The 15,262-nt window shown below is 36.4% G+C and overlaps 1 protein-coding gene across 3 annotated transcripts in view; it reads left to right on the forward strand.

Annotated features, from left to right (window-relative positions):
• The window catches only part of YES1 (YES proto-oncogene 1, Src family tyrosine kinase), a 49,562-nt gene extending 34,688 nt beyond the window's left edge, over window positions 1-14,874 (forward strand). For all 3 annotated transcript variants that reach the window (XM_051775254.1, XM_051775247.1, XM_051775258.1), the window contains exons 3-12: window positions 2,804-2,903; window positions 3,976-4,074; window positions 7,047-7,150; window positions 7,346-7,495; window positions 7,712-7,867; window positions 8,124-8,303; window positions 10,575-10,651; window positions 10,975-11,128; window positions 11,671-11,802; window positions 12,576-14,874. In XM_051775254.1, coding sequence (XP_051631214.1) covers window positions 2,804-2,903; window positions 3,976-4,074; window positions 7,047-7,150; window positions 7,346-7,495; window positions 7,712-7,867; window positions 8,124-8,303; window positions 10,575-10,651; window positions 10,975-11,128; window positions 11,671-11,802; window positions 12,576-12,784 — 1,361 coding nt within the window. In that variant the 3' untranslated portion in view covers window positions 12,785-14,874. The remainder of the gene's footprint in view (window positions 1-2,803; window positions 2,904-3,975; window positions 4,075-7,046; window positions 7,151-7,345; window positions 7,496-7,711; window positions 7,868-8,123; window positions 8,304-10,574; window positions 10,652-10,974; window positions 11,129-11,670; window positions 11,803-12,575) is intronic.
• Window positions 14,875-15,262: the final 388 nt, after the last annotated feature.

Here is a 15,262-nt window from a genome sequence, read left to right on the forward strand (position 1 = left end):
CTTTACCAGACATCAGGTATATAAGCCCCCCTTGGTACCACAAAGCCTTTGCTGCACAGACCAGAAGGGGTGTTCCCTTGCCTGTTCCTGTTCCTGCTGGTAGTTAAGCATGTTATATCTTGAAGCAGACTCAACAAAAGAAATTTCTCATGAAAAGAGAGTCTAACATCTCATCAGTGTGAAATTGATTATCAGCAGGCAGGCTGATTTGTGTGAACGCTCCCATTGTTTTTCAATTAGGTAAAATGATACTGCATATGAAATTATTCCTCCTTGTTCTGTAAAACCAGCCTATCCACAAACAAACACACTTTTTAAATAAATAAAATTGTAGTAACAATTATTTGGTACATTCAGTACTGATTTTCAATACTGAATGTACCAAACACCAAAACTGGGTGTTTTTGTGAGTTGAATGAGATGACAACCTTCATCTGGCTGTAAGCTTTTTGTATTTGCTGCGAATAAAACACTGGCAACATTCTGTTGCCCTTCGCTTCGCAAGAGAGGAGAATAGATGGGCTTGTCAAACAGGATGTAAGTGTCAGTAGTACTTATCCAGTTGATCAGTGATGTGTGACAATAGGATGATATGGTTGTCATCGTGGACTGTAGTGAGGCTGAAAAGAGTTGAGCCATCTTTTATTCCTCTAGAGCAGAAAAGGAGAAGAAATCTGAGTTAGTCACACTGCTTCTGTATTACACATTCTCAGTCATCAGATACTTTGAATTTATACAATATTACTGAAAATCAAAACAGAAAAATAGACTGCTGTTCTTGCCTTCTATGAAGCTATGTGAGTACTAGTGCTCTGTAATCCTCATGCTAAACAAGAAGGCAAAGTCTTCTCTCCAAAACCAGTCATAGATTAGAGGATGGGAATACTGACCTAAAGAAAGGAAAACCTTTAAGGGAAGTCTTGTGGTCACAGATAACTTAAACAGCTAAACTAGATCACCTCACAGTGATTCACAAAGAAAACAGCTGCAAGAGACTTAAAATCATTTGAGAGTATCTTTGCTTAAAACATTCTGTGCTGATGCTGCTCTCCTTAAGTATTTTATTATTCTTTGTTATGAAATAAATTACACTTGTGAGTAAGAACAAAAAGAGGTTTTAAGGTAGCTGAAGTGTTTTGAGGTTCATGGAGTCTCCCAAATTCTTTATATGCAGTTAAAAACTTTTGTGATATTGTGGCTTGAGGATATTGATTTTTGTTTCATCTGCTGAAGATGTCCCTGGGGATGGTTTAGTTCCATAACGTTTGCTTTCTGTTTGTTTGAATGTGGTATGTGTCCCCACAGTTTTCTTGCTCCAGGTAGAAGTTTGTGTCATCAAAATAATGTAATAATGTAGTAATACAGGCAAAAATTGGTAGAACTGTGTTGATTTTTAACCTAAGTTAGGAACTGTTAACTTCTAGGGAGTATTTTCATTCATTTTCAGTTCATAAATCACTCTTTAAAAAAAAAAACCTCAATTACTCTAACCTCCTGTGGGGATTTTGTTCTGTTTCTCCTAGAGGAACTGTAAATTCATTTCCAGCTGAGGCCTGCTGAGAGACTGTAATCACAGGAAGACTCCAAATCAAATGAAAATATTTAAGTGATTAGGAACTCTTGCATCAGAGAGTTTACGTTGCAAAAGAATATTTGATATAGACTATCCCTGTTGCATTACGTGTTCTTCCTTTCAGATCATGTTAATTGTAAGATCTAAAATTAGATGCAATATGTTTCTGTTGGTGGACTTCCGTATATGTCCTGGTGCGTATTAGAGATATAGTATTAAACATTTAAAAATAAGTTATTGTTGGACTATCATCAGGCTTCTTAAATGTCCATTATACTGTTAAATAGCATTTCAGGAGCTTAAAAAGTCTTTTTGAATTATCCATTTGCAGTTTTCTATTTTAACTTTCTCCTAGTTACAGTAGCTTGTACATCTCAAATAGCCTGTTCTCCTTTCCCTCTTCTTCTTTTAGCCCAGTTTTGTAGATTAGTTCTTTGAAGTGTAGAAAAAAGTTTCCTACCAGTAAATGTAGGATTCTTCTTACTATCCATCTCTCTCAAATCTGTCCAGTTTGTGGGACATGTTCAACAACGTGCCCTATACCAGAAGTGGGATGGGGAAGCAAATCCCATAGGGTTGGTAGAGTGCAACTGTTCCTCCTGTGACCTGTCTTGGTCCTTGTTCTCTAGAGTAATGCACTGATGTATCATCCTCAGCAAGAGTCTGTTTCACGGCTGGGGAATTAAAAAAATCGTTAGTCCTAAAGCAGAGAAATGTCTTTGTACCCTACAAGAATAATTTTTTTTCTGATTCAGTTCCTTGAGTAGATTTTAATGTGTAACCTCAGAAAGTTGGGAACACATCAGTTATTTATAGCTAAGTTCATCAGGAAACTACTGTAAAAATTATTGGCTGATGGTTCACCATTGTGGTGTTGTGGAAATTGCATTTCTTAACAAGAAACAAGCCTAATAAAGAAACTAGGGGATTTTTTTACTGCTGTAATGTCATGCAGGTTTCTGTATATAAGTGCTATAATTATTAGTGTAGTTCCAGTGATGTATCTAGTGGCCTTTTTTGGTGTGGAAGCATATTTTTAAGATGTCTGTTTATAGGCATTGCTCCATTTTAAAAAATTAGCAGATTATTAATCCATCTTCCAAAATGAGATACAACCCAGAGTGTTTAGTTGCTTTCAAATCTAAATTGATGAGTTGTTTCTTAAGTCCTTAAATCAAGTGTTGCAACATTACTGCTATATCATATGGTATTTTTTTTATTTTTCCTAAGGTGGTGTTACTGTATTTGTGGCCTTATATGATTATGAAGCTAGAACTACAGATGACCTTTCATTTAAGAAAGGTGAACGGTTCCAAATAATAAATAACACGTAAGTGTTCTCATTCACAGACTTCATATGGTTGTTGGGAATAATTAGATCCTTAACTCTTCTTGAAATCTATGTATCCTATTTCAGTGAAGAGTAGATTGATTTTGTTCTTCTTTTCTTGAATGCATGCAATATTCAACATGCATGGGGTTAAAATATTTATACAACTAAGACAATAATTGCACTGAGATCAAGATTTGGGTGCAGATGTAGAACTGTAGTGACTGGCACAGCCCCAAGCCTGTCCTCGGGTGATTGGGTGACTCCCTCCCACTCCCTGCCCCAGGAAGGCACAGCCACCCCCTTCAGGGCAGAAAAGGTGGAGATGTGCACTGTTCCATCCCAGACTCTGCACCATGCAGATACCCTCTGACAGGATTCCAGATTTCATGGGAGGTGGGCACAGTTGGCACCACCGCACTGCAAATTCCAGAGACGAGTGTCCTGTACCAGGGACATCTCAACATGGAATTGCATCTAGCTGGCCTCCACAGTAAACTCATGTACAGATAGTTTATGGGTAGTTTGATGTTCAGTTGCAACAGGATTACTGCATTACAGTCTGATTTGTAGAAGTCTAGTGAAAAGAAAGTAATTTGTCTGCTTTGGAGGTTTCCTTACACACAACTTTTTGGTGCGGTAATAATTCTAATTCATACATGTAGCAGTTTTCATTTGTTCAGTTCTCTTAGTTTTATTAGCTGGCTTCCTGTCCTTTACTGCTGTCAGCATACAGGCAGAATGAGCTGGAGAGGCAGATGAAGACTAGAGAACTGGGAAGTTCATTTACACATCTCTGCCATAAAACATTTTGGTTTTACATTTAAAAAAAACCCAAACAACCTAACCAAAAAAAAGTCCCAAATCTTGAGAATATTAAATTCTGCTAAGAGGCACTAATGTTGCTTAGAACATAAGAAGATGCACGTAAGTGCAGTACAAAATGGTTTAGATGCCTTCATAATTAAAATAACATGTTACCTAAATTTGCCTACCTTTCATATGTGACTACAGGTGCCAGGGAATTATGCATTGTTTATATGTGGAAGAGGTAACTGATGTTTTATTGCAGGGAAGGAGACTGGTGGGAAGCAAGATCCATTGCTACAGGAAAAACAGGCTACATCCCAAGCAATTATGTAGCTCCTGCAGACTCCATTCAAGCAGAAGAGTAAGACTTGTATTCTGTCAATCCGTTCTTATTATTCATTCTGCACTTTGTACCCTGTGATACAGGGTACAGGGATGTGAATCCTTTAATTCAGTATATGTAACATTTTAGGATAAAGTAGGAGAATACTACTAATTAAAGAATAGCAATGCTACTTGGATTGTGTCAAAGGTATAATTATTAGTAAATGTGAGGTGGACACTCATGCAGATGTTTTATGCCTGTTTGCTATACTTGGGGCTAAAGGAAAAATGATAGGAGAATGCAGCAGAGGTAAGAATTGGAGTACATGCATTGCATACCACATAAAGCAAAAATGAATGGGATTTAGTTGAACAGTTCACACACCATCAACTCCACGTTTTTATCCTTATTTTTGCTTGCCAAACCCTGATTCAACGTCACCTATATCCTTGGTATCACCTAATCTTGCATTCTAAAATAACATTTGTTGCTAATCTATTAATCTATAATAACTTTTTGGTGACAAAATTGTTTGGTACCCTAAGATGAATTTGGAAGATTATATTGCTTTGTGTGCCAGTACTTTCTAAATTTATTTGCAAACAAAGATCCCAGAGAGCTTACAGAACCACATAAAGTGACTGTGGGAACTATGAGTTGGAGTACCGTTTCAGGTTATGCTTGTTCCAAGGGATTGTATTTGTTGTACTAGAAATATAAAGTTCCGCAGCTCTTGCTTCAATATACAGGCATGGTACTGCCAATAAGCAGTTCCCTGATACATGATCTGTGTACTTCTCTGCTTGCTACTGCACTTCTGGGAAAAGTGCCTGATTTTCAAGATGTTTCCTGAATCTCAAGCTGAGATTTTAGCATGTTGCTGCTGCTGTCACTTGGCTCTTTGCTATTAAAAAGTGATTGCATCAAAGCTGCAGTGTTATTCTACACCCTTGAGTTTCATCTGGTTTTAAAATTACTATCTTTTTCTTAATTTTTTTTTTAGATGTTGAGGGTTTTTTTTTTTAAATTATGCAATAAAAGCATACTGTCATCACAACTGTGGTGGTGGTAAAATGGAAATTATAGCCTTTTGCAAAGAAACCGTGGCTCCTAAAGATTGGCAGAACAGAGTGGTGAGATTTGTCATAGGTTTTTGATGACTAGAGGTGAGAGTGAAGGGTGATTAATAAGGAAGGAAGCTTTTTAAAACTGACTGTTTTAAAGAACCAGTGCTAATTTTAATAAAGATCACCACAGCATTTGGAATACTGTTCATTTGCTTTAGAGTTGGTTAGCCCTGTGCTTTGATCATGTTTACAGGTTTTATGTTGTGACTGCAATTGGAGTTACAAGTGCAAAAGTAATATAGAGCCCCAAGATGCTAGGATTTTCTTTAAGCAGCCTTTTCTAAGCCCAAAGGATATATGTTCCATTTATATCAGAAACTGCTTGTGACAGGATCCATCTTATTCATGTCTTTTGAATTACACCGTAATAGAAATGCTTAATGGCAATAAAAACAACAATTAAACCCTGCCGTTATTTCATAGGTAATTAAAAATAAAAAGCACTTTACAATATAGTTTATAAATTTTTGTAGTAGCCTGGGGAAGAGGCATTTTCATGTGAAGTCATTAACTAGGGCTCAGTAAGATTATAGGTTACATCCAAATTGTCTCAAGCATGCACACCCTCATGTCCATTTCTAGCTTTGCACATCTACTTAAACAGTCAAACTGCAAATACAACAAAATGTAAGAATAAGTTTCAAATTCCCCAGAGATTGCACAGGCCATTCTGTTCACAGGCCAGCAAAGTGATATTTCACCCACAAAACCATTGTTTTTCAGCAGTCTGCAATACTATTTCCCATCACTCGTGAAGCCAGATTTGCTTGATGCTAAGATGGTGACAAATTGAAATGTTTGAAATTTACACTTTGCATCACTTTGTGATTTCTGAGGCACTTAATCAAAATAAAATATAGTTAGAAATAAATGTTATTTCAAAGTCTAGGTGTTCATATGAAGATGGACCTTAAAATTATCACTGGCTGAGGACAGTGCCTCACGATGTATTCATCATGATGAGCACACTGTGGGAGCATATAAGAAATTCCTTTTGTGAAAGAACTTAAGGCAAGAAAAAATGCAGGTCTTTTAAGATATCGGCATACTTTTTGGTATCAGGATGATTCAGCAAAATGGAGTGTTACTCATAGAGAAGTAAATGATACCTATAATAGGTGTGTTTCTAAATGATCAGTAGAATCATATACTGAGGTAATGAAGGGCAGGAGGCAACAGAAATTGAAACAGAAGGGTTTCCAATTGGATATAGGAAACCTTTTAATCCTGAGAACAGCCAGGAAGGGGTACAGGTTGCCCAGGTTGGCAGTTCATCCTTTGAGGTTTTCAAGCCTGAAGTGGACAACATCCTGAGCAACCAGGTCTGATTTCACTGCTGACCCTGCTTGCAGCAGGAGGCTGGACCAGAGACCTCCCAAGAGCCCCTTTCAAGCAGAATGAACCTGTGATCCAGTGATATTTATGCACACCCACTTTGCATTAAATACTGTTTTCTAACATTAAGCCTCTTAGAGAGAAGAGGCTTTATGTTCTTTGAGAAGGTAGTTTCAGCTGTTGCAGTGTTTTGAGAGTTCTACCAAAGAGGGTCATCTGATTCAGCCTGACCTATAAACTTAGCCAGAAGAGGGTGTTACTTTCAGTGTTAAGTACAGTTGATGTCCATTGTCAAACCACCAGAAAACCATAATATTTGCAGATACAGTCCTCTTTACATGTATTTTGCAAACAACAGAAATGAGAGTCATATAGAAATAGGTCATCTTAATCTTGTGATTATATGGATGTCATTACTTCTGTTGATCTGTATCTGCTTTGGGGTATTAGTGGTCCAGTCGATGCTTGAGATTTCCAAACCTTTTGTTATATGAGTACCAAGGAATCAGAAGCTTTTACTTACAAGTTTCCTTTAAAATTTTCTAGGTGGTATTTTGGTAAGATGGGCAGGAAGGATGCAGAAAGGCTACTTTTAAATCCTGGGAACCAGCGTGGTATTTTCTTAGTAAGAGAGAGTGAAACCACTAAAGGTACGTATATGTCTGTGTATCATTTCTCTCTCCCATTCCCTCCTCCCCCCCACCAAGGTGGGCATAATGAACATTTTTATGCCTATCACATGTCATGTATGTATGTGGACATGTGTGTGTATAATGACAGTTGTGTGGATAAGTTAAATATGTTTTTAAATTTTAGTGAAGAACCAGGTGTAACTTGTTTCCTAGGTGCTTATTCCCTTTCCATACGTGACTGGGATGAGGTCAGAGGTGATAATGTGAAACACTACAAAATCAGAAAACTTGACAATGGTGGATACTATATCACAACCAGAGCACAATTTGAATCTCTACAGAAGTTGGTGAAACACTACAGAGGTAAGCCCAAGTTATAGTGTTCCAATGCTGCCTTGTGCCTGTTGTGAGGAAGAAGGACTACATATGTAGCTTATATTTAAAACCAAAACTATAAAATTTTCTTTTTGATTTCAACAAACAGTAAACGGACTAGTTCTTTTTATCAACATTAAGATGTTTCTTCCGTTACAGTCTTACCCCTGCTTAACTATGAAGCTTATTTTTTCTGTTTTCCAGAACATGCCGATGGGCTGTGTCATAAGCTAACGACTGTGTGTCCCACTGTGAAACCACAAACACAGGGACTAGCAAAAGATGCCTGGGAGATTCCTAGAGAATCCTTGAGGCTGGAGGTTAAGTTGGGCCAAGGATGTTTTGGTGAAGTATGGATGGGTAAGAGCTTAATGTGACACCTTTCAGTTTTTCCTGTGAATGTTTTAATAGTATTTTAGGTATATCAGTATCAGGATCTGAAAAGGTAATATCATAATGAAATGAAGGGAAAAAATAACAGTTATGATCAGGCATGTAACACTAAAATTAATATTCAGTATAGTTTCGTTTATAATTATTCTGTTAGCTAAGAAAACAGAAGCAGAAAATCTGTTCAGTATTATAGTGGAGAATAAAACCTGATTTGTTACTTTAGGAACATGGAATGGAACAACAAAAGTAGCAATCAAGACACTAAAACCTGGTACAATGATGCCAGAAGCTTTCCTGCAGGAGGCTCAGATCATGAAGAAATTACGACACGACAAACTTGTTCCCCTGTATGCAGTTGTTTCTGAGGAACCAATCTACATCGTCACTGAATTCATGACAAAAGGTGTGTGACAGAATAGTTAGAGGTACCATGTTTAAAAGATTATTTAAGACCTCAGCAGTAAATTAAATGTTTAATTAATGTTAGGTTTAAGCTGACTGGAGTATAAGTGTTAATTTTGATTAAATTAAAATGAGTAATGCTTGACCTACTTGAAGCAGTTCTGATTTAGATCGTGGGTGGATGCATGATTTTTTCTGCACATCTGTGTCACCCTTGGTAATCTTCCAAGTACAAGATTGGGGGGTTTTTTCTCCTCATTTTTAGTGTGTACTGCCTGTCACATTTAAATTGGATGGTATAACTGGGAATGTCATTATATCATCATATCATTATGCCTGTAGACAAGTTATGCTCACAACAGAGTACACTGGGCTTTGGGGTTTTTTTAGTGTTTCTTTTCCAGCAGTGTAATAGTAAATTTTAAAAAGGTTGAGGGTTTTTTTTCCAGACTCCTTCCTTTATCTCCTTGTGTTCAGTCTTTCATCCTTCTTCCCTTGCTTTATATCATTTCCCCCTCCCCCTGCAGCTGAAACACAGATTTAGAGATTTAGGCTGAATGTAGAAATAAACATCATAAGGATATTAGTGTTAAGAAGCAGCAGATTTTCAAGTCTATTTTTCCATTTTTTATAAAATACAGACTTCTGTTCAACTCAGAGAAATTTTGCTATCCTCGTAAGATACAGAAGCAATGTTTAAGTCCAAGAGAGTGGCTAGTTGTGTTCAGTACTGTGCCATACATATGTGTTTTTGGTTTTTTCCTGTTTTGATGGGGTTTTTAAAGGGCTGTACGTTTGAAAAGGTAGATGGGAATAGAAAATCTAAAAAGTTCCTTCTGCGTTGTTGTTATTTCCAAATAACACTAGACAGTATCTCTTTCAGATCTAAAACTGCCACGCAAAATCTGCTTTCATTGTTCAAAAATCAGGTTTTAAAAAGGCAATCAGGAAAACAAATATTTGTAACTGTCTGTCTAAGGAAAAGCAAGGTTTAACACTAGAACCGGTTACCTTGCAAAAGCAGTATTAATGAATTGGAAAAATAGTTGTACATTTGTCTAAATTATGGATTCAAAATGCCATTGGAAGTTTCTGTTCACTATTTTCATTTGATAAACTTCTCACATTTTACAAAAAACCCATAAAGCTTCTTTGGTGGTTCATACTTAAAAGCTAGTAGAACGATTTTTTTATATTTATCCTTTTACAAGGAAAAGAGGTGGATAAGAACTGCATAGTACCCTACTTTTTTTTTTCAGTGTGGACAGGTTACTAGAGATCAGTGTGAAATCTTTGCCCCTCTTTGGTCCTTTGAGCTCATTAATCAAGATCGGAAAAAGTCTGTAAAAACACACACAGCAAACAGCAACAGCAGTGTGGGTCTGGCCTGCCACATTTTTGCTTTCAGTACAAAAATACAGCAAATCACTAAAGTCATGTTGGAGGAATCTAATTCATGGTTACTGCTATGAATCCACTGCAGGATACACAATCGAGTGGTTTCTTTCCCCACCATCACCACACTTGTAATTTTGTTGGTTATCAGTCTTCACCAGTTTCTTAGAAAAAGGTCATGTTCCTATTTCTTATGGCATAATACCACCTGTAGAGAAAGCTATTGTGCCAAAGACTGAGCTATACTGCATATGTAAAGATTGCTGTCTACAAAGAAGCACAGCTCCTGTGCTTCAGGAACTGATTTCAGATACTGCTTATGTTGTAATGTTTTGGGTACAATTGCATTATATAAATGGGAGAAAATAATATACTGTAAAGAATTAGTTTTGTTTTCCTCTGTAAGGAAGAAAAAGCAACAGAATAAAAGCAACAATTTCAGGATAATTTCTCTAGTGTATAATTGGGAGTGGCAGAAAAATTTAAGGGATAGAGGTTTTTTGTTCTGTAATTACAAATCTCACTGTGGAAGGCAGTCCAGCTAGGAAGAGCATTGATACCAGCAACACTGGAAAAATTCTAATGTATTTCTGTATAATCATCAAGCAGCAGCCTGTTTTATTAGTTAGTTGAATTATTGAAGTGGATTCCAAAATACTTGGATAAAACTGCTCTAACTAGTTATCAGACAGAAGTAACTTCAGGCACAGTCGTTGAGTTATATATTCTGGTAAATGATGGATTTTCAAATACAGATTTCATGAGATGAATGTGTCAGTCATAATGTCTAGGAAATAAATCTCATTCGTGTTTTCAGGTCAAGTTAATTTTTTGGTTTTTTCCTCTCCCCCCTCCCCCAATGTGTCATCTGTTACAGGCAGCTTGCTAGACTTCCTTAAAGAAGGGGAAGGGAAATACTTAAAACTCCCACAGCTGGTCGACATGGCTGCTCAGGTACTAAGAAAACTCTATGTTGTGCTTAGAGAAGAGATATCAACTAAACATAAATATTGAATGCTCTGGCTATTTTATGCTGCTCTGTCTTACACCTTCTGTTGTAGGTTTGTAATGTGTCAAAAAAGAAACAGTCTAGTTCACAGTTAGCAGATACTGTATAGCTGGACACACTCTAATCAGTGCTGGCACAAGCTCTTGCTAAGCTATATTTCCTATGCTTATACAGTGATAATAAAGCTAAATAAGGGGGTACAGCTTAATGCTTGGGAGAAATGCATAACGTCATGAAAAATAACCTTTAATAACACTTTTCTTTTAAGATTGCTGATGGCATGGCTTACATTGAAAGGATGAACTACATCCACAGGGATCTCCGGGCAGCTAACATTCTTGTAGGAGACAATCTTGTGTGTAAAATAGCAGACTTTGGTTTAGCAAGGTTAATAGAGGACAATGAGTACACTGCAAGACAAGGTAAGGCCGATTTATTTACTGAATAAATAAGACCTGTTACCTTCAAATGGCAGAGAACTATTACATTTAGCAGAGCATGTCTGTATATTCTGTCTTTATGAATAAAGATTCTGCCTTTAAGTGGATTTTCACAGCTATGTTTAGGTGACCCCCTCACCTAAGTACAATCCTAGTAAACTTTTTATTTTTCAAAATTATTTGGCAATTTGTTTATGTTCTCAAAAAGTGTTTTTAATTATTTTTGGGGGATAAAACATGCTACAGAAGAGAGATGAGATTCCAGAGAGATTGCTCATCAGGTTCACTTTTTGAAACCTATTTAATTAAGAATCTCAGATGTCTTCAGTGTTTCCAGAAATTGTAGCCAGTAGTTGCTGCCCTAGTTTGAGAAATACTAAAATACTAAACCACCTCAGATTTTCTCAATAAAGCAAATGTAAAAATGTTTTGAGTTCAGTGTTCTTTTTTAAATATTTTGCAGTGTAAGCAAATTACCCATTAGCAAGAGAAAAATTGAGTATCTGTCTTTCTAATGTTTGTAGGAGCTAAATTTCCAATTAAATGGACTGCTCCAGAAGCAGCATTGTATGGTCGGTTTACAATCAAGTCGGATGTGTGGTCATTTGGAATTTTACTGACAGAGCTGGTAACAAAGGGGAGAGTGCCATATCCAGGTAAAAGGAAAAGTTTAATAGATTTTTCTTTCCTTTGTTGTATTGTATGCTTCTGAAGTTACCTTTTGTACTTTTTGCCTTCATTCAGAGTCCACAGTTCAGAAGCAGACACAAAAACTTAGTCACACCTCACTGGTTCCTTTGTTCACAAAGCTACTTTGTTTTATATGCAGATTAACTATCACATATCTTTTAAAGTGCTTTAAGATAATAGCATTTGTATATGTAACTGATATTTTTTTTTCAAATTAGTGGGTATATCCTTATGTTTTCCTATCTGTGTGTTCATGATATTTCTACTTTTGACATTTTCCCAGGCTACAGTGAGCATCAGTAGACTGAACCCACTAAACCAGTTTTTGAAACTAAACATATTTCAATAGATATTTTGCTGTGACTGCAATTTGTAAGGCAGTTCTGTCAAGTATATGGCCTGATTTCAAATTAAGTAGTCTTTGAATGGAACCTAAGACAGACAGAAGGTATTTGTGCTTGAGTCTCCTTTTTGAAAGGACAGGTTCAAGGCAGTAGGAAAGTGAGAAAGCATACATATGGAAGAAAGACCAGGTGTTGAGGAATTAACAGTGTACTGAAATAATTTTCAGAAAATGTATTTAATGCACAATGTAAAAAATTCACTCATTATAAAGTGTGTTCATTAAAAGTTCTGTTCTGGTAAATCCACATGTATGGCAGCTGGAGAGACACTTCTAAAACTTTGGGAAACTGTTCTTTGCATAGTGTCATTCAGAGTTAAAATGCTTTCCTTTTAGGGATGGTGAATCGAGAAGTTCTGGAACAAGTGGAACGTGGATATAGGATGCCTTGTCCACAAGGCTGCCCAGAGTCTCTCCATGAGTTAATGAAACTGTGTTGGAAGAAAGACCCTGATGAAAGACCAACATTTGAATATATACAGTCTTTCTTGGAGGACTACTTTACTGCTACAGAACCACAGTACCAGCCTGGAGACAATTTATAAGCCAACAGTCTATATAACATGCACAAATCTGCCAAATGTAAAAGACTTGCAAAGGATTCCTGAAGTCTCTAAGGAATCACAGGAAAGAAAATCTTCGCTACTTTGCATGCTCTTAATGGCAAACTGGAATTTCATAATGCAGTTGCACAAAACCACTTTTGAAGTGTTATACTCTAATTTACCAATGACATGTTTTTATTTTTTCCTCTTTCCCAACTTATTTTCAGGGTCCAAAGGAAGCTTAATGAAAATAAGGGGCAGAAAAATAAGTGTTGGTGTGAACAATAGCAGAAAAACCAATGTTTCAAATCCTTTATTTTCCCAACATTTGCTAATCATTCTACTAAAGAGGGAATTGTCTGGAATTAGTGACCTTGGGGTAAGGCATTTTTTAAGCAGAAGAACTTTGTGGGACCAAGCAATTCTATTCCAGTTCTGTAAAATTCCCTGTGTTTAAAAATACATGTGTGTGCCCCCCACCCCCACCTCAAAAAAGAGATGGTACAACTCTATTTGATATATAGTCTTGATATTTAAGCTTCCTCTTGCATGGACTTAATTAGGGTAGTCAGGTTAAAAGAGAAATTGGAACAGTGAATGAGAAATGTGATCTAAATGGTAGACCTCAATAGTGAAATTAGAGAGCATAATGCACTGTGTTAATACCTGTATTAATATAACTGGAAAGTAGCATGAGAGGTTTTTCTTTTTTCTTTCTACATAACTAATTAAGAATAATTGAAGGTAACTAGAAAATGAGGTAATATTTTATAAAATTGTGTTGATAAAGTATGATGATATTTGAACTTGAAGCTATGTAATACAATCAGGGGGGGAAAGCCTTTAATCTTCTAAGCTCCAATCCAACAGCAAGCTTTTGTATGGGAAGACTACCTGAACAAAGCTCACCAGGAAAGCAAGACTGAAGCTGGTAAATGACCACTCTTTAGTCCTTTTTGAGAGACAGGTTTGGTACTGTTGTATGTGGCTTGTTTGTGTTAACAAGGGTGGGTGCCACAAAAGTTATCTGTCACTAGTTCAGGGATTTGATTGCACTTTTGCTTTTCTTGACTATTAAGACACACACACAGTTGCTCTTCCTACTTCTGCCCTTCCTACAGAATTATTTAACTAAAAATAAGCAAAAGAAAATGTGAAAGTTTAAAAACTAAAGGTATAAAATATATTTAATACTGTCCAAATGATGAAATTTGCTGGCATTCAGCCCAGCTGACACTACATCTAGATTTACTTTCCTTGGCTACTGACATATCAAGCAATAACGTCATGTCTTTTACTCAGCAAGTTGCATGAGGTTCTTGAATTTCTGATCATGCTTAATTTTGAAACGCTAAACTCTTACTTAGCTACCAGGTTGGAATTCATATTATCATTGTAAAGCTATCCAACAAATGAATTTCAGAAAAACTGGTAATACAGTTCTGGTACTAAGCATTCTTCATGGGTTTACACTACATTGAATCCAACTACCAAACAGATCTGTGTAAGAACAGTGCCATCATTTTTCATTTTCCCTCATCATCGCTCATCAACTGTACATCTGTGGTTATCAAATTTTAAAAGGGCTTTATGTAAGAAAAACAAAAATAAAAAAAAACACACACACAAAAAAAAATCAGAAAACCCCAAAAATATGATGGAATTTTAATTTTTCTAAATATTTTAAAATTAATAACACAATCATATGAGTTTATGTATTACTACAGTCATAACAAGAAATGCCAAAAATGACACTGGCATTGTATGGATTTTTGATTACTGAATGGAACAGTTCATTGTAATAACACTTGTATAGTAAAGGAATAAAACACTAACTTAATGAACGTGTTCATTGTAAATGGTTGTGTATTATAAAACTTCTCCAAAAGAGTTTGTATGTTTATGAAAATTTATTTGTTTCACCTGAAAACCTTGATGTGGTTCTTACCCTAACAGAGTTTAAAATTCACATTCACACTTTTTATATAAATAGTAATAAGTTTAATTATGTAACTAAGTATTTTTATAAAGTATGGCATTGTTGAACTGTTTTGCAGAATTGGTTCAAAATAAACTTCTCCTTGATTGCATCTGCTTATTTAAGGTGGGGAGGGGAGAAGGTGGGAGGGGGACAAAAGCAGAGTAGCCTTCATATTGAGGGGAAAAGGAGGGGAGTAAAACCTTCATGAGGTCTTTTTTATCCTCTGTAAATTGTTTTAATGTACTTTCATACAAGATTCTGAGTTCATAGTGCATTTTTGATGTTAAAACAGGGACACTTTCTAGCCTGTTTCAGAGGTCCTTGGCAGGAATTGGGTAGAACAATTCTGTCTGGGCTTAAAACTAACCCCTGTGATGGACAGACAGACAGACTTGGGATTCTTGTGAGAGCAAGTTCAACGTAGACTCTCAGCTGGTGGTCACTGCCATGCTGTAAGGCAAGCACATATCCTCTCTCTTGCTTTATCTGGTATTAGC

This window comes from Manacus candei, unplaced genomic scaffold, assembly GCF_025592945.1.
Source record: "Manacus candei isolate 608988 ecotype Guabito, Panama unplaced genomic scaffold, ASM2559294v1 h1tg000008l, whole genome shotgun sequence".
NCBI lineage: Eukaryota > Metazoa > Chordata > Aves > Passeriformes > Pipridae > Manacus > Manacus candei.